The sequence below is a fragment of the Psittacula echo genome (assembly GCF_963264785.1).
Source record: "Psittacula echo genome assembly, chromosome: 6".
Lineage (NCBI taxonomy): Eukaryota > Metazoa > Chordata > Aves > Psittaciformes > Psittacidae > Psittacula > Psittacula echo.
In genome coordinates, this window is record NC_137743.1 from 8,411,119 (window position 1) to 8,432,469 (window position 21,351).

General features: G+C 40.7%; 1 protein-coding gene across 1 annotated transcript in view; it reads left to right on the forward strand.

The window, feature by feature from the left end:
* The window catches only part of GFRA1 (GDNF family receptor alpha 1), a gene marked incomplete at both ends in the record, with an annotated part of 154,219 nt that overhangs the window by 94,112 nt on the left and 38,756 nt on the right, over nt 1-21,351 (forward strand). The window contains one exon of the mRNA XM_080621769.1: nt 5,768-6,107. Coding sequence (XP_080477895.1) covers nt 5,768-6,107 — 340 coding nt within the window. The remainder of the gene's footprint in view (nt 1-5,767; nt 6,108-21,351) is intronic.

Here is a 21,351-nt window from a genome sequence, read left to right on the forward strand (position 1 = left end):
GTAGAATAATATGTATGTATATATGTTTTGCATCTGGAATATTGTGTCCAGTTCTGGGCCCCTCAGTTCAAGAAGGACAGGGACCTGCTGGAGAGAGTCCAGCGCAGGGCAACTAAGATGATTAAGGGAGTGGAGCATCTCCCTTATGAGGAAAGGCTGAGGGAGCTGGGTCTCTATAGTTTGAAGAAGAGGAGACTGAGGGGTGACCTTATTAATGTATATAAATATATAAAGGGTGAGTGTCACGAGGATGGAGCCAGGCTCTTCTCAGTGGCAAAAAATGATAGGACAAGGGGTAATGGGTATAAACTGGAACACAAGAGGTTCCACTTAAACTTGAGAAGAAACTTCTTCTCAGTGAGGGTGACGGAACACTGGAACAGGCTGCCCAGGGAGGTTGTGGAGTCTCCTTCTCTGGAGACATTCAAAACCCGCCTGGACACATTCCTATGTAACCTTATCTAGGTGTTCCTGCTCTGGCAGGGGGATTGGACTAGATGATCTTTTGAGGTCCCTTCCAATCTCTAACATACTGTGATACTGTGATACTGTGATATCAGTCTCATGATGTCTCAGGGATGACTTGTTTTTATTTTGCCATTTGGGATTAGAAATAATTTGTCTGGGAAAATGGTAGCTTATTTGAATCCATTAAAATGCAGGTGACAATATTTCCCGTGCTTTCCGTATTTTTTAATCTGCTCTTCTTATAAAGCAGAAGTACTTTGGTGAGCCCCATGGCAGTACTTTTGTTAAAGTGGGATCGTGGTTCTCCTTTTTATTCTGGTCAGTTTTTGGTTCCTATATGCCATATTCTGTGTCTGTATTGGAGTAGGCCTATACCCATGTGGTCACCTCTATCACTTTGTAATTTTGCTTTCCATAACATTAACGTTTATCGCTCTCTTTACAGCATTCCCTTCACTAAAACACTTAGAAAACCTACTAATGCTAATTACTTGCAAACAGTAAAGGTAATTTTAAATAGCAGCATCAGTAAATTGCTTTTTATGTGCTGTAAGAAAATGGAAAACTAAGTGTCCATTTTGCTGTTTAGTAAGAATGTTATAGAGCAACTAGTAGCCCTTTTGCTCCTTCCATCTAGTGGGAGCATGAATAAGAAGCTCCCAATATCCACTGAGAATCCCTTCTTGTGCCCCATGGTGTTAACAGGACTTGAGGAGACAGCCGAAGGCTCAGTAGGTGCAGAAATGAAATAGAAATGGAAATGCAAGAGAGATGAAAGATTAAGGTGAAGAGTCTGTGAAAGAGGGTGAAGCATAAGGAAGATCGCACAGGGCAGGGAAAGCCCTATTAAAACTTCAGAAACATCTCTAGATAAAAGACTGGAGTGTTTGGCTGGCTCTTTCTGGTGTTGTATGGGAGTAAGAGTCCAGAACCACTGCATCTGTAACAATGCTGGGCCAGGGAGAGGGGGGTTCAGGAAATAGCTAGCATCAAAGTGGTTGTGCCTTATACTGTAATACAAGGCCTGCTTTTTCATCAGTAAAATTTATCAGAAAGATATTTCTCACCTTGCATGCACATATTACATGTACAGTAGAAGAGCTGTGAGCCAGTGGTCCGTGTAGAGGTAAGTTAGTATCAGTAAGACAGTTAGTGCTACCCCAGAGTTTTGGCATGTAGTGTACAGCAAACTGCTGGTAGGGTATGTTTTTAGGCATCCCAGCTCTATGGATATTGGGAACTGCTGCTTTGCCACTAAGGCAGCAGCTCCATGGCTCTGCCTGCACCACATCAGGGTAGCACCCGTAGCAGCAAAGCAGCTCTCAGCTGCTGCTGGGCCCCTTGCCGTGGGTGTGAACCAGTGCCTCGCACAAAGGCATGAGGCATCACTTATCACCTGCCTGGAAGTAACTTACTTCAGAGTCTGCAGTGATTTGACAGGAGTGGAAAGCTGCATGATTTGGCAGGGGTTTCCAGAATGGGCCCAAGGCAAAGCAGAGTTTGGAGAGAGGAAGCTCTGGGTGTGGAAATGGTGATAGGAAGAAATCGTTACTTGTCCCGGGCTGCTTTGATCTCTCTCTATCCATATCCAAGTGTCCCAAGAGGGGGGAAACTGAGAAAGGATCTCCTAACACAAACCTTTCCCAAAGGATGCTGGCAGTAAAAGTAGCTCTGGATTAGATCCATTTGCTCTTAATGTAGTCAGTACCTAGTAAGAGCCAAACTCCTGCCTGTCTTAATAATTTAAGCTTTGCAGAACAGAAGCTGGGTGAAATTTTGACCTTATGCATTACTGCTGTGTAAGTAATCCTCAGGAACACTCTCAGTCTGGTTAACTGTTTGTAGTTACCGCAGGATTTAGGAATAATTATGTTGTACTTTTGCAGTAAATGAAGGATTGAGTGTGTTCTGGGTTGCAAATTTTGCATTAAAACATGGTTTAAAACCTTGGGACAAGTTGGTATTAATGAGAAGAGGTGGTTTAGACCGTCTCATGTCACTCAAATGCAGTTGGTGCATATCTCTTACATGTTGTAAGTAGTCTTGGTTTTTAAGGGTAAAATCATTTGTGTAATGTGAGGATAAATATATGCCAGGAACAATACCTGGGGACATGTGTTGCAAAATAGATAAGGCAAGTGGCATGTTACAGCCAGGGCTAGTTTACAAAACAACCCAAAGAAACCCGTGGTCCATGTTCACAGTTGACATGTAAAGGAATGTGAGTCTTGGGTATATATAAATTGCATGAAAGATGTGAACATGTGTAACTTGTTTGTGAACAATTTGCAGCTAATTCAGTTTTCATCAAAGATGACTTTCAGTGCTGTTTGTGCTGTCAGTGAATTGGCTTCTGCTCTACTTTTTAAAGAGATTGATTAACCTGTCTCTTTTGATTTTTGAGGTGTTCATATTCACAGTGCTTTTTAATTCTGTATCAGCATTTGCTACAATTTGGACCCTTAATGGAAATAATATCTATGATTATCAGCAAAGAGGTGCTTTATTACATCTTGTTTTTTCTTTAAAGCATGCTTTATAATGTTTCACACAGCAAACTGATGTCTGTTCATATTGCAATGCCCCATTCAGAGCTCTTACACAGAATCTTGTTTTGAAGAGTGGAATTCAGCAGTTGACTCCAGGCACAAATAACCATGTAATTACTCTGCAATCACACAGTAATTAGCATGTGCTATTCATATATTGCATAATTATATGCCCTGCAGATTACATAGTAATTATATTTGTACTAAACATATAATTCTATATACTGTATTAAGAAAAAACTTTGCGAGTTCATAGTTAAGATTATAGTTGGATGTTAACGTAGTACAACATTTTATATAGAAGTGTTACAATTTTCTGAGAGGGTTGTATTTTGGATATCTGCTGCATCTGGTGTTGCTTGAACTGTGGGAGGCTGCTATTGAAAGAAATGCTTGGCTCTGTTAAATGTTGCATGTTTATAATTCTGTAATTTATGAAGGTAAGAAGCAAAAAGTTGCAGTTTATTGTGCAAGAAGTTTATTGTTCAAGATTGGGAAGGACTTGGATCATGAATGTTAAATGTACAAAGGTTAAATGTATGAACCTCCTGAATGTAGTTGCAGTATATTGCTAGAGTAAAAAACAAATCTAATGCTACTTATGCATAGCGTTATTTCTGGATAGAATCACAGAACAGTTAGGGTTGGAAAGGACCTTAAGATCATCTAGTTCTGACCCCCTCTGTCCAACCTAGCCTTGAGCACTGCCAGGGATGGAGCATTCACAACCTCCCTGGGCAACCCATTCCAGTGCCTCACCACCCTCACAGTAAAGAATTTCTTCCTTATATCCAATCTAAACTTCCCCTGTTTAAGTTTGAACCTGTTACCCCCTGTCCTATCACTACAGTCCCTGATGAATAGTCCATCCCCAGCATCCTTGTAGGCCCCCTTCAGATACTGGAAGGCTGCTATGAGGTCTCCACGCAGCCTTCTCTTCTCCAGGCTGAACAGCCCCAACTTTCTCAGCCTATCTTCATACAGGAGGTGCTCCAGTCCCCTGATCATCCTTGTGGCCCTCCTCTGGACTTGTTCCAACAGTTCCATGTCCTTTTTATGTTGAGGACACCAGAACTGCACACAATACTGCAAGTGAGGTCTCACGAGAGCAGAGTAGAGGGGCAGGATCACCTCCTTCGACCTGCTGGTCACGCTCCTTTTGATGCAGCCCAGGATACGGTTGCTTTCTGGGCTGCGAGCGCACACTGAAGCTGGCTCATGTTAAGTTTCTCATCGACCAACACCCCCAAGTCCTTCTCCTTGGGCTGCTCTGAATCTCTTCTCTGCCCAACCTGTAGCTGTGCCTGGGATTGCTCTGACCCAGGTGTAGAACCTTGCACTTGGCATGGTTAAGACGCATGGAGGAGTAGAGATACATATATGTGTACAGCTCTATAATGCTGAGTGTGTGCTAGCGTCCAAGGCCCATCTTGGACACAGTTCAAACAAGTGCAGTGCCTCAGTGCAGAGTATCCCCGATGCTGCATCTTCTTTTCCTGCCATGGAAAAACAGAAAAGGTTGATGTCCTGATCTGGGAATGGGCAGCAGCATAGTAGGAGAATATAGAGGAGTGGCATTGAGTTGTAGAAGGGCCTTGGATTGAGTTTATAGGAAAAGCTGGAATATCTTTTAGGAAAGCTTTCTAAGAGGAACTTTGAGCTCTAGGTCATTGGAGATGTTTTACGTTTGGCCAACTCCCCTAGCAGGCTCCTGCAGAGTTTTAGTTATTTGCAGAATGTTTTGTTCAGCTTGCAAAATCTGCAGCAATGAGAAGTTAATGTATTTTCTTAGATCTGTGATGTTGGCATTCCTAATATCCAGAGCAGCATTACGATTATTCTTAATTGAATTTTGCATTCTAATACCAGTTGCCTTCATTTTCAACCAAAGCATATATTGAGTTTTAATATCTGGATAAAGTATTGCAAAATTAAATGTGTAATTATAGCCTTAACTTTTATCTGAATTTGATTTTTTTCTATAACTTCTTGCAGGGGAGAGATGTCTTTTTTCAGTTGCTTATTAATTCTACATCAGCTTCCTCAAAACTTGTAAACTCATAAAACTTCCAGGGTTCAGGTGGCATCCATAGATCTCATATAAGTGTCTTTAACTAAGTGTGGGGCTTACAGGCCTTGTGGGTGGCCTTAGATATCTCACAGTCATAGGGCTGCACCTGCTTCCCTTTCTGCCTGGGTGGGCTGTTCTTGTACCTCAAAAGCTGTAGTAACAGGCATGTGGCTTTTACATTCTGCAGGGTACATGAATTACATTTAAATATTGTTACTTGTTGTAGATGCTGAATGCCATTTTTACTGTTCAAGGAGAAAATAAGAAATGTCAAAGCTGTACAAAACCAGTCAGGAGCCCATTTGCTGTGTTCTTGTGTGATGGGCTAAACGTATCCTAACCAACTTACCAATGGTTTTAATAGCTTTTTATTGAGGCCAAGTGTTGCCATGTATTCATCCTGCATGTCTGCTACAAAGAAGATGAAGTACAGCCTGCCCGGTGTAATGGTCATGTATTTGCCTGCATTCTGTTCTTAACGCATGCCTGTGCTCTCGCTTATTTGTTAAACCATTACCCTAAGAAACTTAAGGACTGGTCGCAGTTTCTGGCACGGAGGGTTGTACGTGTAACAAGTATATTAATCAGGATCTCATTGACAGTGAAAGAAACAGAAAAAGCATCAAACCACCATATAAATGTGCCGCGTTTCTCACTGCTGTTGTGTTGTTTTTTCTAGTGGAGCCAGTACTTTCAAAGGGGAACAATTGCTTGGATGCAGCAAAAGCTTGTAACCTAAATGATACCTGCAAGAGGTTCAGATCTGCTTACATAACCCCCTGCACCAGCAGCACGTCTAATGAAATCTGTAACAAGCGGAAGTGTCATAAGGCCCTCCGGCTATTTTTTGACAAAGTCCCCCCAAAGCACAGCTACGGGATGCTCTTCTGCTCCTGTCGAGACGTAGCCTGTACAGAAAGGAGACGGCAGACTATTGTTCCTGTGTGTTCATATGAGGACAGGGAGAAACCAAACTGCCTGAATTTACAAGAATCGTGCAAGAAGAATTACATCTGCAGGTAAGATAGCACATGGCAGGGGACTGATTAATGAGCCACCAGAGAGGAACTTCTTGGTACTGTTGGATTTGCCAGCACTAAGGGTCAGAATACCCAGTAGGGAAAAGGGATGAGTCAAGGGGAAAATGCAAACACCTCTGACATCCTTAGCGGACTAACAAAAGCCTGCATTTAGTTACATGTGTGTGCCTTCTCCAGAACTGTTCACAGCTACTCCCTTGTGTAACGGGAGAATCTTTAAACTTCCAGTTTATATTTCACAGGTTTTTGTTGGAAACATTTTCTCATTGGTGTCTCTATGAAATGGTGTCTCAGGTCTCAGAATGATTTTTGTGTCCCATTAGTGGCCAGGTGACAGAAAAAATGATTCATTATAATGAGTTTTATTTGCATTGTAATCGTAAATTATGTTTTAATTTGCATTGTAATAGTAAATTAGTCTGGACACTAACAATTGTGAATACAAGCCACATGTTGGAGTTTATAAATGGTCATCATAAACTACTCGTGGGGTTTTTTCTTCATTGGAAAAAAAAAAAAAGGAGTCCACATTTGTAGACTACATCCCACTGTCTTCATAGAGCTGGTTTGGCCTTGGAATTGTTCTATCTCCCCTGCCCTGACAAGAGTTCTGGGCTGATACAACTGGAGGATCACTGACCCAATTCCCAGCCTCTTTCCTCTGCGTGTTCAGGATGGGGAGGCTCACAGAACACTGCTTCACAGGACAGGCTGGATCCTTTCACCAGCATTGAGCTCCCTGCAGACTGTCACACAGCACTCATTCAGTGGCTACAGGACCTCCCCTGCCCTTAGGAAAAGCTTTATTCCTACTTAGCATTGTGTATGTTTGTATTAGAACGTTGCTATGCTAATGTCATATTTATGAAGTTACGCCCAAGAGTCTTGCTCATTTATAATATGTAAATTCCTTGTAGATTATCCCGTTCCATGTATTAGCAAGTAAGGGAACAAACACTATTGTGATATGTCAGAGGCACTGAATAGATGATATAAATCTTAGTACATATTTACATATGCCTGGTAGAATATTTATGTTGAAGTTTATGTTGAAGTTTGTTTATGAAGATGTCCACTCCTGATCTTAAACATTCAGCTATAGGACCTCAGATGTGCCTGGGTGTTGTTCAGAGGTGAGGAGGCAATCAGTGCCCTACCCTTGATAGCTTAGGGGAAATCTGGAGCCAGTTTCCTGCTGATCCAAATGAGAGCATATTTAAATAGAGCAGGGTTCTCATTTTAGTCCTGTGAATTGCATTCAGCACCATCATAGCTGTGCTATTGCAATTTATGAAAGCTGGATACATGTAGTCTCAGGTACCTGTTTCCCATTTCCATGTTGTGCCATTAGTCTTTTTGCTTATACATATTGACTTCCCTATACACAGGTCCTGTTAATTAGTAGAGTTACAGTGCCTTTACTGTGTTTTCTGCCAAACTTCCATTGCATTATGGTGCCAATGAAATGGGAGAGAGGATTTTATAGGAAGATTTGCTATTATTCAGGCTGTGTTCAGGAATTACTTAGTTAAATTAATTCCATTACTTGTCTCATGACTGTGTTTTCCTTTGGTCAGCTTTGATCTAGTGTTGTCTCAGCAGCTAAGTTTTTAATGGCATTTTGTTTAATTTGACTTTATGAGTCTGCTGTTGTGTGCTTTCTCCATTACAATACTGCAGAGGAAAGCCTAGTAAATCTCTGCTCCATTGCCGTAAGTTGCAGCCAGCACTGGGGTGAAAATGGTTTCTTTACAAGTCCTTCCTGTGGCTTCTTTTGCTCCAAAATGACTAAACATTTGGCTCTTCCAAGGCTCAGTGAAACCTGACTGTGAGGGCGAGGGACAGCACTGGTACAGGGGAATGGGTGAGCAAATGCCAGCGGGGTCTGCGGCACGGTCAGTGAGTTCAGCACTTAGGTTCTATGCCTGGAGGTAAAGCAAGCTTGATATGTTGCTGAGAGTCATCTCATGTAGGTGTTAATACCTCCTGGGCTGTCTAAACTGTTAGTGTGTTTAATACCTTCCTTCTCTCCTGACATGGAGAGGAGGAAGCAGCAGCAGAGCTGTTCCAGCCTATCGTTAGTATGATGAAAGATGCTTTGTCTCTGTGACTTGTGCACTTAGAGTTGGTGTGATTTGTCCTGAAGGAGAACGGGGTCTTGGGCAGGGGAAGAGAGAAGAGGGAGAAGATCTTCCTCCCTGCTATTGAAAGTATTTGCACTGATAAATATCAGTCCTCATAGTAATTCCAGAAATGTTAAGAATAATTAAAAGCAGTAGTCAGTAGTATTCCAACTCTCATAGCTTCTACTTCATTTTGAAATGAGAAAGAGTATCTAAATGGGAGAATAATTTGAGAATATGTTCTGCCTACTGTGAAACTGGGTCATTTAGGAACTATTATTTGTGTGCTTATTACATCTATCAAAGCTGCTTCGTCATGCTAGTTAAGACAAGGGGGACAAGTTCTAAAGGGTTTCTGGAATTACACTCGCAAATGGTTTATGAATGTTGCTTAGAAATGCAAAGTTTGAATCTGCCCATGCTCTGTATAAAATATCAGCTGGATCTGTGCAAACAAGTATTGAAACATCTGGGTTTGAATGCTCTTTAAAAGCTTTGTCCCAGATGCATGTATCGCTGAATCTGAAACAGATACAAGCAGGAAAGGGATTTGGCCAAACTGCAGATACCACTAACTGAGACGGCAGGACATTTTACTTATATTTTACTCTTTCATTCTTTATCAGTTATATGACAAAAACTCTCAATTGAGGGAAAAAGACACTAGAAATGTCAGGAAATGCAAATAAGTTCTGGCTTATGTAAACAGTCCTAATTTTCCAGCTTCACCAGAATACTGAATTGTTCACTTTCATTATCATTTTTCTGCTGCCTCTACTTGTATGCCAGTCCATTTCCAGCTTTGAAACCAATTGGAGTCTCAGGCATGCCTATCATTGCTCACTGACAAAAAAAGCAAAAAAAAAATGCCAGCCCAAAGAACAAAAAGAAGCCATTAGGTTAAACTTTTTGTTATGAACATAAGCAAAGCTTCTAAGGCAAGTCAATATACTTTCAAAAACCTTCACCAATTATGTTGACCTGTAGTAGCTCAAACCTCTGCGGAACCTCCTATTCTGATCACTTCAGCCACCAATTAAACTTCAGAAAGTTGACTGGCAGGCTTGAAAGATAGCACTCTGCTGTACATGCAGGCCAGTGTGCTTCATTTTTGCCACCACCGCGTTTGACAGTATTTCAAATACTATTTTCTTTGAGTAATGAAAGTGTGATTCATTAGTTTGGTCCTTTTAATAATCTGTGGCTTGAATGTCCATAATTCTTCTGTCACCTGGATATGTTCAGAAGGCACCGGCCAGAATGATAATGACACAGACATGTATTTATTAAAAGAAAGGTATCAATCCAGTTACGTGCTGCAAAGGTCTGAAAAGAAGGGTGGCATAACATGAGGCATTTTTTGTTAATATAAGGATCTAGTAGCAGTACGTTTCTTGTCCTCCATAATTGCTATATTCAAAATAGTTGGTCAAATCATTGAGGCTCATTTTTAAGGTAAAATAGCCAAAAAATATTTCTTCACTTATTCTGGAACATAGATGTTTGGATATTTTTTTCCCTCCTAAAATTAATACTATTAATGTTTTGCCTTTAGTTCTCTGAAAAACACACATTGCTGCCTACAGCTATTTAATACTGAAAGAAACCCAGATAGAATGGTTGCATCATGCATTTAAATAACTTTTCCTCGTGGAATGTCTGAAGGATAATGACAAAATGTCCTATTAGGTTTCGGTAGATGGGTCATCTCCCTAAAAATACAAGCAGGGTGTTTTCAGCACTGTGCATTCAGAATGCTAAATCGTTATAAATGTGCTTTCACTGGTGTGTTTTTAGCTATAGACTGGATGGGTGACCAGAAACTAGTCAAAATCCTATTGCAAGCACCCATTGAATTCTGTATGAAAGGTGTCTGCTTCTACAGATACAAGAACGCTGGGTGAAGATACGCAAACATTTTCATGGGTGCATAAAAGAATTCATCCACAGTAAAAGCTAGAACAAAAGCCCAGCTGTTTGCTGTGTTTCCTGAAAACATAAGAAACTTGCCAAGTTAATTTTCCTTATTTAAATGCTGTTGAACATTTTCAATGATAAGTTACCATGAAAGGGAGCCACTGTATCTGTGATCCTTTTCCATAGGACATGTGCTAACCTGCAAGTGCTTTATACCAGTACCTGTTCATAAAAGTGGTTCTCTGTGTAAGATTCCTGGGCTGTTCCTGCAACAAGTACCAATAGAGGCTGCAAACACAGCACCCCCATGGGTAAGATTTTTTGGAGGAGAGGGTGGTTCAACACTGTAGGCAAATCTATGACGAGATGTTATAAATGTCCAGTCAGCCTTTTTGGTCCTGCTGTAGGAGAGGGAGAGCCCAGCATCTTGTGTTAGGAGGGAGCCTTCTTCGGTTACAGCATTAACAGCTAGCAGGGAGGAATGTGTGGAAAAAGGGAAGAGCTATGCTCTTTTCCTCAAATTTTCTATTCTTTCTCTTTCATTTTTCTCACTTTCCCCCTTTTTTCTCAAGGCTTCCCCTTGCTTAGTCTCCTTTCATCTTCTCTTTCCAGATCTCTCAGTCATTATCTGACTTTCACTGCCTCTCCATATTTGAATTCTCTGTGTTACAGCCGCTTACAGTACCTCCTCACCTGCTCCTCTGTATATGTGCTTTTCCTCCCTCAATGTTCTGCCACAGTCCAGTGATCATCTGTAATTCAGCAAATGAGAGGGAAAACGTAGGTGCTACCTCCCTTCCTCAGCCTTGTAGCTTATATTGGTTACAATTCACTTGGCCAGCTACTAAGCCTCGCTGCTCAGTCTTAGACTGGCTCTAGTTTTATGTGTTAAAAAGACACTTAGTAGATATTTTCATGAAGGACATTATACAGTAGCATTATACAGTTCTGTATAACAGAGCTGTATTTGCATCCCTCCAGGGTATTTATATCAGTTTGGCACTCAAAGCAGTCTGGCAGCTCCTTGAGATGATTGTTTTGCTGTGGGTATGCAAAACCAGGACGGCAACATAGTTTTTGTAATGCTGTTAAGGACATTAAACCAGGGACACTCTTGATTTCTAGAGACATGCAGGCTATGCCTGTATTGCATGTTTGGAGACTAGAGTCGGGGAGTGGGCGAAATACCTCATGTGCTGCCTGACTCACCCTGCACTACATGTAGGATGTCTGCAGTGTAATAGGGTTAGCCTGAGCTCAGGCTACCTGCAGATCCTCCCTGCTCTCTCTGTGCATGACATCAGGAAGGCTCCTGTGACTGCAAAACACCAAGTGGAACAGAGAAAAAAGTAAAGCTTCCTTTCAGCCCATATACTGCAGCATGCCCACACCTCATGTCTATAAGCATAGCATGAACTTGAAGAATGATTTTTATACATGTATGTATATATATATATATACGCACAAGCACGTATGTATATGTATATATTGCTGGAGGTACCCTATTTATTTAAATGAAAGAACCCCCAGATATTAATTAATTTTAAAGAATGAAAGGTGAGGATGATGACTCTTCAGAAAATTCAAACAATGGGATCTGAGGGGAGGTGGGACAGAAGCTGGTGTGCTCTGCAGAGGAAGGGTGATGGCGTAGTGGAGTATGTGTGTGGGGAATTGCTAGCCTAGAAAAAAATATTAATGCAGTCTCTGCAAAATAAGCACAAACCTTTCTAGTCAAGGCAATTTAAAGATAGAAAATGCTGCAATATCATATTATTTTTCCTCCTTTCTAGTCCTTTACGTGATTCATTACATTGATGTCTTCTGCTAGCAGAGTAAAATAGACAGAGTTTTACTGTCCCCTCCCCCCGTAAACAAAGGTAATTTTAAATTTCTTCCCTCTGAATAAAACTCGGAATGAATCAAGCAGTTCCTCCTTAAAACACATCCGTAAATCCCTTTGGAATCCAAAAATCAGAACATCCAGCAAAACAAGACTGCTTTGTCCCTGTTAAAGTGTAGATGGATCTCATTCCGCTGTGCCAAGATCTGCTTGGCCAGTCCTCATTTATACTCTCTCTGTTCTGCTTAAGAGGATCTTGAAGATTAAAAGATTGCTGGGTGATTGACACTTCTCCAAAAGAAGCAAAGGCACAAGGATAAAGTAATTAGAAAAAATGGCTCAGCTTTGTTCCTGCACCCAACTTCACATTGCTTTATGCTTTAACAATGAAGTGAGCCTCACAGGGGGTTTATGCTCCAAGAAGCGGTAACTAGACAGTATCTTTACACTGGGGTCCCTTGTCAGGCAAGCTCAAATCTCTTTAAATGGCATCTCTTCAGTCAGCTAGAATTCAGCTGATTCCTGAAACCCAGCTCCACAAGAAGGGAGCATAATTCTTTTGTGCCCATTATCTGTAAAACACAACTTACGGCTCAACATTCAGTCAGAGCTGTTTGACTCGGACGACTTCTGTTGTGCATGATGTAGCTTTGGCAGTATTCCTGATGTGGCTGAGGTCCTGCTTGTGCTTTCAGGTTAACTTTTAAGGTTAAGAACAAACTATGACAATATTATTATTGCCTGTTCTACAAGGCTGAAAAAATGAACGAGGGAATAAAGTACATATGTGTGAATGTACAGCAATCATAAAATAAACTTGGATACAAAAGATTAGAGCTTTATAGGCTTCCATTGTCAGTCCCTTTTCAGCCAAAACTATTCAGTGGGTTGAAGTACTTGCATCACCCCTAAGCTTTAGCTCTAGGAACTTGGGGTCACCTACAGGATCCTTCATAGAATCGTAGAATCATTTATGTTGGAAGAGCCCGTTACATCGTTCAGTCCAACTGTTAATACTGCCAAGTCCACCACTAAACGGTGTCCCTAAGTCCCACATCTACTTGTCTTTTAAATACCTCCAGGCATGGTGACTCCACAGCTTCCTGTGGAAGCCTGTTCCAATGCTTGACAACCCTTTTGGTGGAGAAATTTTCACTTATATCCAATCTAAATGTGCCCTGGCACAACTTGATGACCATTTCCTCTTGTCATGTCGCTTGTTACTTGGGAGGACAGACTGACGCTCGCCTTGCTACAACCTCCTGTCACATAGCTGTAGAGAGCAACAGTGTCACTGCGTATCATTTTGTCTAAAGAGCCTGATTTTTTTATCCTAAGTGAGAAGGGAAAACTACTAGTATAGTTTAAGAAATAAGGAGACTACAGATTAGAAAGACAAGCCAGGAAGGGGGTTACAGCAGGTCAGATGCGACCCATTTTGTTTTTTTCATTTATCGGGGGAAGATTAAACTACACATATTAATTAAGCAGTTTCACCTGTGTTCGGTCAAAAATACTGAAATCCAGGGAAGTTAAATTTGGCATTAAACTTTAATAAAGATCTAAATTCAGAGCTACTCATGTTCTTACAGTTAAGCAAGCACTTAATTGCTTTGCTGGATGGGATTCCAGTAAGGGTACTGCTACTGCTGATTCGTTGAATTGTTAGTTGAGAGTTTTTTGTAGAGAGGAATTTAACATCCACCCGTTTGCATGAGTAGTTTCCACCCACTAATCTGTTAAATCTGGTGAAGAAAGAGGTTTTGATCCCTTTTAATGTGCACCCAGTAACATTTGGCTAACTTTCTGTTTCTGGGCCAAAGAAAGGGTGTATATGTCACACAGTGTTTTATCGTTTACTTCAAACCACGTATATGCTACAGGCAAGAAGCTGTTGTATGTTTAATGTGTATAACAGAACTATTATATCAAGTCCATTCCCAGTGTACTTCCTCTGACATCAGCGACTTCAGTGGATTTATTCCAAGGATGAATTTGGCTATTCCCGTTCTGTGTAGGTAAATTTTCAGGCAGTGCTAATTAAAAGAATGTCAACCGATTTTACCATTGCATTACGCTGGACTTTGTAAAGGTTATTTATATCATTCTGCATCAGGCCCCAGTGAGAGAATATTTCTGGTGGCAGTTCATCTATTAAAATAGCTGCAAGAAAATGTAAGCAGTGGAACTAAAAATAAAACTTTGTTTCTCAACAGCGCAAGTGACAGCCACATGTGTATTTTCAAATTCTAGCATTTTAGTGTTTACTGACTAGAAATTGCATTGCTTTCATTATGTTTTAAGCACTACCATGTTAGTGAGGGAGTAACTACTGTGAAGTGGAAACCAGATGTAAAGGTACCAGCATTTGTAAAGACTTCTCAGCAGAGGTGGTGGTTGTTTCCCATGCTCTGGTGATCTGCTGGCTTTAAAAAAGTGACACAGAAAAGATTTTCTGGTGTGTGTTTACTCTTGAATATAGATTTTCTGTGTGAGCTGGCTGTGACCGTTTCCTAAGATTATTAATAGATGACCTTACATTCACATGCTTGTGCTTACACTGTATTTGTTCAAGCACATTCTATAAACCATTAAAGCAATCTTTTCTATTACAAAACACATACGACTAAGACTTCTGTTACACTATAACCATATCATTTGAATGTTGAGTTCACTTTCTTTTGTTCCAATTCAGGCATAAACTACAGTGGTTGTCCTCTCAGTTATGATGCTCCCATTTCTAATTAGGCATTGTGCTATGCTGGAGATAAATCTCAGTAACTGGCCATCATGCAGCATTGCAAAATATATTCAGAATGTAAATGTCTTTCAGAGTTAACTGCTGTAAACATGTGGACATATCACAGGCTGTCAGCTCTCAGGGGCTGTGTTCAGGCTTTTTTTGACAGTGGAGACAAAAATATCCTCTTAAGACATCATCCTTAACTGGTAAAAATGGTATATTTTCCAATCTTACACTACAGATCAGTGCTTTTTGTACTGGCATTATATGTCCATCTAGGTTCTAAAGCAAGTAAAACATGTTGAATAAGATCAATACTATATTGGTGTGCTAGTGCCAGAACTTGCTGTTTGATGTGGCTGGTTTGTGCATGGAAAAAAAAGGTTCACATAAAAGAGACTCTAATCTACTTTTACCTGCTGTAGTTCTGGTGTTGTATTTGTTGTCTTACTCCCTGTCAGACAAGTTTTTAGAGTAGCTTCAGGGTAAAGTTTCAGCCATACTGTCTGCCTACAGATGGTGCACAACTGAGTGCAAGGACACACTGGGCACCCTTTCTTTCCTTCAGCTAGGTCTATGGCAAGGGGACATGAAGCTGTTCCTTTAAGGAATGCTACCACATATACCATAGTGCCACTGAAGGACTCTGCTATGCGAGAAGCATACCTGCATAACCTTAGGAAACCTGATGATCCTGGCAGTGCATCTGCCAACACAAACTTTTCTGGTAAAGAGAGAACTTTTATTGGATTTGTAAGATTATTTTCTGTCTCCAAACTCCCCAACAGTTTCATGCTTGTGCCAGCAGTAGTCTATTATAGTTTATTCAGGTGGTTACAGAGAATTGTCATGGATGTCTTTCTCAGGTACTTGGAACCATATCCTTTCAGTGCGCACTCATGATATAGTTGTTAATAAGCATCCAGTGGCACACTCAAGGACTTGCAGTGGCACTAATTTCCTTGGCTTGCTTTTTGAGATGACAGTGATTTTCTTAGGTTTCCAGCCTGTAATTCAGAGACACTCCTGTCTGCCCAGCTAATGAAGTGAGAACAACTATCCGTAATGCACTGGTTCTTTCCTGAGTAACATGCTATCAAGAGACACTGTGAGTCTTGGACATCTTTAAACATGACAGTCATTTATATTTAGAAGCTTCAAATGAAACAGCATAAAGGAAATGAAATAAATTTAAAACACACAAATTCATGGTACTCGGAAAGCAGCTATTAGAGTTGTTCATCTTATTGTAGAGCTTTGGTGTGGAGACAGGTAGACTAAATAGAAATCTTAACAGCAACCCGTGATAGAAATCACAGACTGACAGTTGAGCCTATCATTTTGTAGACGATTCTCAGAGAAGTGTTTTCTTTGCGGCTGAGAAGACAGAACCACATTATGCATGCTTAAAGTCAGTGCAAGGAAACAGAGCCCCGCAAAATACATTTAATATAGGTTTGATTTCCTGTGGAATGCTTTCCAGATGTTCTCTCAAACAGGCCTCTAAAAAAATGATGTGAGGTAATTCTTTTTTTTTTGCAAGCAGAAAGAGAAAATTCTGTTTTCTGTCACTGCATCTGAGAATCCCCGTTCTCCTCCTTTACTGCGTTACCCTGTGCTCGAGATTTGCACTGTATTTTTTCAGAATTGGTTTCATTACACAAAAGGTCAGTAGTATAAAAATATTTATATTACCAAATTGCAGATAAATCATCCTTGCTTGGAATCACGGCTGAGCTTTGCAGTTTTCCTTAAACCCAAAGGAGACCTAATATATTAAATTAAAATTGCTCTCATGTACAATCCCAAGTCACTGCGAGGATTTAACTAACACTGATAAACCGTCAGATTAGTGTTTTGTTAAGTTCTTTTGATTTTCTGCGGCAGACATTGTGTATAGAAAGATCCAACAGGTCACTAGCAGATGGCATGAGCAAGGCAAATGGATAGCATTAATAGAAAATGGTGTATAACTTCATTTTGCTTTGACTGAAATACAATAATAGAACATGGGTGTAGGGTACGTTTATTTTAGAGCGCTTGTTACTCAGAAAAAATAGTTTTATTAATAGAAGAATAGAAAGAATACTGTGTTTGTACTGATAATTTTGAAATAGATATGCATAGGTGGAGATCTTTTTCATTATTGAATTTCTAATATTAGATCTCCATTATCCAAAGTACTTGATGTCTAGAAGGATCCTGGGAAACAGAAAGCCTGGGTAGCATAGGTGCTGGCAGACATAGTGGGGATTGTGGTGTAGACAGTCAGGTAGCCAATTTGGGTCAAGTGTGGGTACTCAGCAGGAGGAACCAGCTTTGGTGGACTGTTGTTCTGTGCCTGATGCTCTGAGCAAGCATTTGTGATGCTACAAGGCAGCTGAAAGAATCTTGTGTGGTATGTGGTATTTGTTTCTGTATCCAGTTATTCCACAGTCCAGATAGGCTGCCTCTGTATAACTGAGGATTGTCTGTATTTTACTTCCAGGTGAGCAACACTAGTTTTACAGATAAATTGAATCCAGAAACAAATATTTGCTTGGGCTTAGGCTTGCCAGTCACTTAAAATATAACAAAACAGAAGTAAACTGAGATAAAAACAGCTTGTTTTGGTTAGTAGGTAGTATTTGTTGTCCAAGATCCTGTAATGGTTTCTGCCAGTGTTACAAATTTGGATCAGCTAACGTGAGAGAAACCACTTTCAATATGCAATTGTTAGTAGCCAAATGGTCCTGCCATCAAATCATTTACTTACCCTTCCTTCCCACTTCACAAAAGGTACAAATACTGAGCTGTGTGTCAGGGTGCAGCATGGGCCAGGAGCATCCTGGGGCTTGTGGGGACCCTTGGGACAGGCAAGGCTCAGCCCCAGACAGGGAGAGGGGTAGCCCTAGGAATCAGGCACCTCCATGAGGACAGGCTGGGACATCGACCCATGGGTAGACCTGGCTCAGTGGGGCTTGTGCCTGGGTAGGCAGGGCTGTGCAGGGCTGGAGACCAAGGTCCTAGAGCATCACTGGGGCAGGGTCAAAGGCATGGGGTGCTGGAATGGGGTCTTCGACCATAGACTGGCTAAGCCCCAGGGGTGAGCAGGGATGTTAGTGCCGTCAGGGCCCAGCCTGTGTCATTGTTTAAGAAAGAAAAAGTAGCCTTTTTGCCAAAAGAAAGCTAATGGAATTTCTCTTTGATAAATATATGTAAAAAAGGCCTTTGAAAAAGGTGTCAAAATTTAGAGGTGCTCAATACTGCATGTACATAACTAAGGAGATACAAGATGTGTTAGTATTACGCAGCCCTTGTGTCTTTTAATGAAAAAAAAAAGGGTCAAATCCATATTACTAGGTTTTAGGAGGGTCACCTGTCCTGTGATGGGACAGCTCTGAGGCTTTTTTCGGCTCACTGGTTTAGTTTCTTATGTAGCTTTTGCCTTGTTTTCTCACTGTCCGCTTACTCTGTGTTTATAAATGCAAAAGAAAATTAAAAGCTCCTCCAACAATGAAGCCATTAGTTTGTCCACATACCAACCCCTCTTGCCACTGTAGTATTCCAGCAGAAATAGTACCACACAAGCTATACAGGAGCTATTTGTAGCTACTGAAGAGGGTACCGCATTTGACCCCCACGAAAGAAGAAGTATTTTGTCATGGGTGTTTTTCTATAATGGTGTCATTTGTCACTGTGACACACGTTCATTGACTTAGTCTGATTTTTTTCAGTGTCAGATTTATACTTATCTTCTGGTTTGAATATTGATGCAGCACTTCCCTTACGTGACTATACTGTCTCTGCCAAATGGTGTCTAGACGCTAGAGCAGCTTTGACTAATTAGTGTAGTCACCCCAGTCACTCAGCTTTGGCATTTATGTACTCTTTATGTTAGTGCTGTCTAGCCATAAATAGGTACCTAAACACAAGCAGCAATGTAAAGAGAGGTGGCAGGGAGCAAGCACAGACTTCACCTAACATCATCAAGGCAGAGGCAGTGGAACTAGATGATCTTAAAATCCTTTCCGACCGTAACCATTCTATGATTCTATAAGGTAAGGGCAGAGGACAGCAGCCGTCACTCCCTGCATTCAGTAACAGGGCAAGGAGTTGTAACCCCTCACTTGAACATCACAGGGTATACGTGTGTGCAGTCATTAGGAGATCCAGATTCAATGTCTGTCTTGCTCTGGAGATCACAAATGTAAAGGCAAGGCTAAGAGAGATTTCTCTTTCTCAAGTCTCAGCCTCTGTGTACCAGCAATTGAGGATGCATACAACAAGAGGAGACACCAACATCTGCTAGCCCAGCGAATAGAAGTGCTTCCTGGGAAGGACCCACGCTTGATTCATAGACTTGCTTTCCAGTAGCCCACATTTACACCAGATCAACCCTAAAAATACAGTTTTAGAAATTTTCTGCAACTTCATCATTTAAATCATGCTTTTAAATATTGCGCCAGGACTGATGCTGAGTTCACTGACTTTGAAGAGGGAGAAGTGATAAATATCAAAGATAACTTCAGAACATCAAAGACATTTTACAAAACCCTGAGAATAAAATATAGCGAAAACCTAATGAATGTTGCCAACGCAACAGGCTGTGCCAATATAAAATTAAATTGCCTCAAAAATTGTATGCAGATTAAACACAATACTGCTATTAACAAAGCTTATTTGTAAGCAAAATTTGGAAGTCTTGATTTATCCTGCTGAGTATTTGAAGAACCGCTATCATAAGGAAAAAAAATTAACTTTGTTTTCTTTGTGTTTTAACTGTTACAAATGATTTTACTGGTGCTAATACAAAGATTAGGGAATAGCAGGTTTGGAATTTTTTTCTCTTCTCAGAAAGTGCTTGTTGTTTGAGCGGATTTTCTTTGAATTTGCAAATAGGATTATTCTTGTTTTTCCAGTTACTGGTACACAAAATACTTAAAGTATTTTTATACAGAAGAACTGCAGTTCACTTTGTTGAGATTTTACAGGGCTAAGATAGGGCTAATTTAATTGGAGGGGGTTTGCCCTACAAAGAGAACATTTTTCCTTTTATTTCCTAAGAAGATGATTTCTGGTCATTCTCTTCAGTTCCTTTTTATGCAAGGGAAAGGAAAAATCATTAATGCTGCTGCGAACAAAGAGGATTTGTGATTCTTCAACAGAAAAAGAAATTAATAGTTCCTTTCTATGTGGTTCTGCTACATCTTATGTACAGTATAGAACTGCCTGTGTCCCTCTATCCAGCCATCTAGCAAATAGGTACATATATGTACACTGCACGTGTAAAATCGTGCACTCTTGAAGGCACACATTGCAAGATGTTTGTTCTCTAGATTAGCATATTATTCAGTCATGGGTTAGACACTTGCCCATAAGTTACAACCTACAAGTTGCTTCCTGCTGAAGGAACACTAAGTTAACACAGTGTTAACTGTGTTTTTTTTATAGGACTCCTATCATCTGATTACTCTTTCAGCATTCCTAAAAGGATTCTCTTTTGCACAAACAGTTCTTAATATCGTGTGCAGTACTTCAGGATAAATGATTCTATCGTTGCTAATTAGGCTAATTTGTATCTCTAGATAATAGGAGTACCACTGTTTCGGTATTGCTGATGAGCACACTTTCATCAGTGCCAGTCTTCTGGCAGTGTTTGGAGCTGGATCTTCAATGAGTGTTAATCAACACGTCTTCGCTGAAAATAATGGAATTATTTTATGGCCGATGGGAGCTCTTATTTGCTGGCCTTAACTTTATCTTCGGTGAAAAAGAATCCACATAAATATCAGGTGTAGTTAAGACCTCAGGAGAGTGAGAACTTTGATAGTATGTAGTTTAGATGACTCACTAGGGGGAAGGTGTATGATGATGTTCAGTAATGCTTGGACCGGAGCTATATGAACTATATTTGGCTTATGAAAACTTAAATGTGCAGCGTTGTCAGATCATTACCTTTTATGACCACAAAAATTCTTCAGAAATTAACATAGAAATTAAGCTCTATTCAAATGAGAACAGCAGAGCAATTTTTAGCCTCCTTTAGGCTTTATAACAAGTTTTTTAAGCAGACTGAGTAGTAAATGACTGGTGTTATTCCATAGTTATCAGTCCTTAAAAACATTTAAAGAAGAGAATTGCATTGAACGATCTCTGTACCAATGCATATAATGATCTAAGGGAGAACTGGACATTTAAGAATGATGAAATAGTTGCAAGAGATGTTTCCAGGATTTTCGAGATTCTGATGGTATAACTCCATAGAATTACAGAATCCTAGAATGGTTTGGGTTGGAAGGGACCTTAAAGCTCATCCAGTTCCAAACCCCTGCCACAGGCAGGAATGCCTTCCACTGAAGAAGGTTGCTTCAAGCCCCGTCCAGCCTGGCCTTGAACGCTGCCAGGGATGGGGCAGCCACAGCTTCTCTGGGCACCCTGTGCCAGCGCCTCAGCACCCTCACAGGGAAGAGCTTCTGCCTGAGAGCTCATCTCAGTCTCCCCTCTGGCAGGTTAAAGCCATTCCCCTTGGCCTGTCCCTATGGGGCCTTGTAAAAAGTTCCTCTGCAGATTTCTTGTTGACCCTTTCAGGCACTGGAGCTGCTCTAAGGTCTCCCC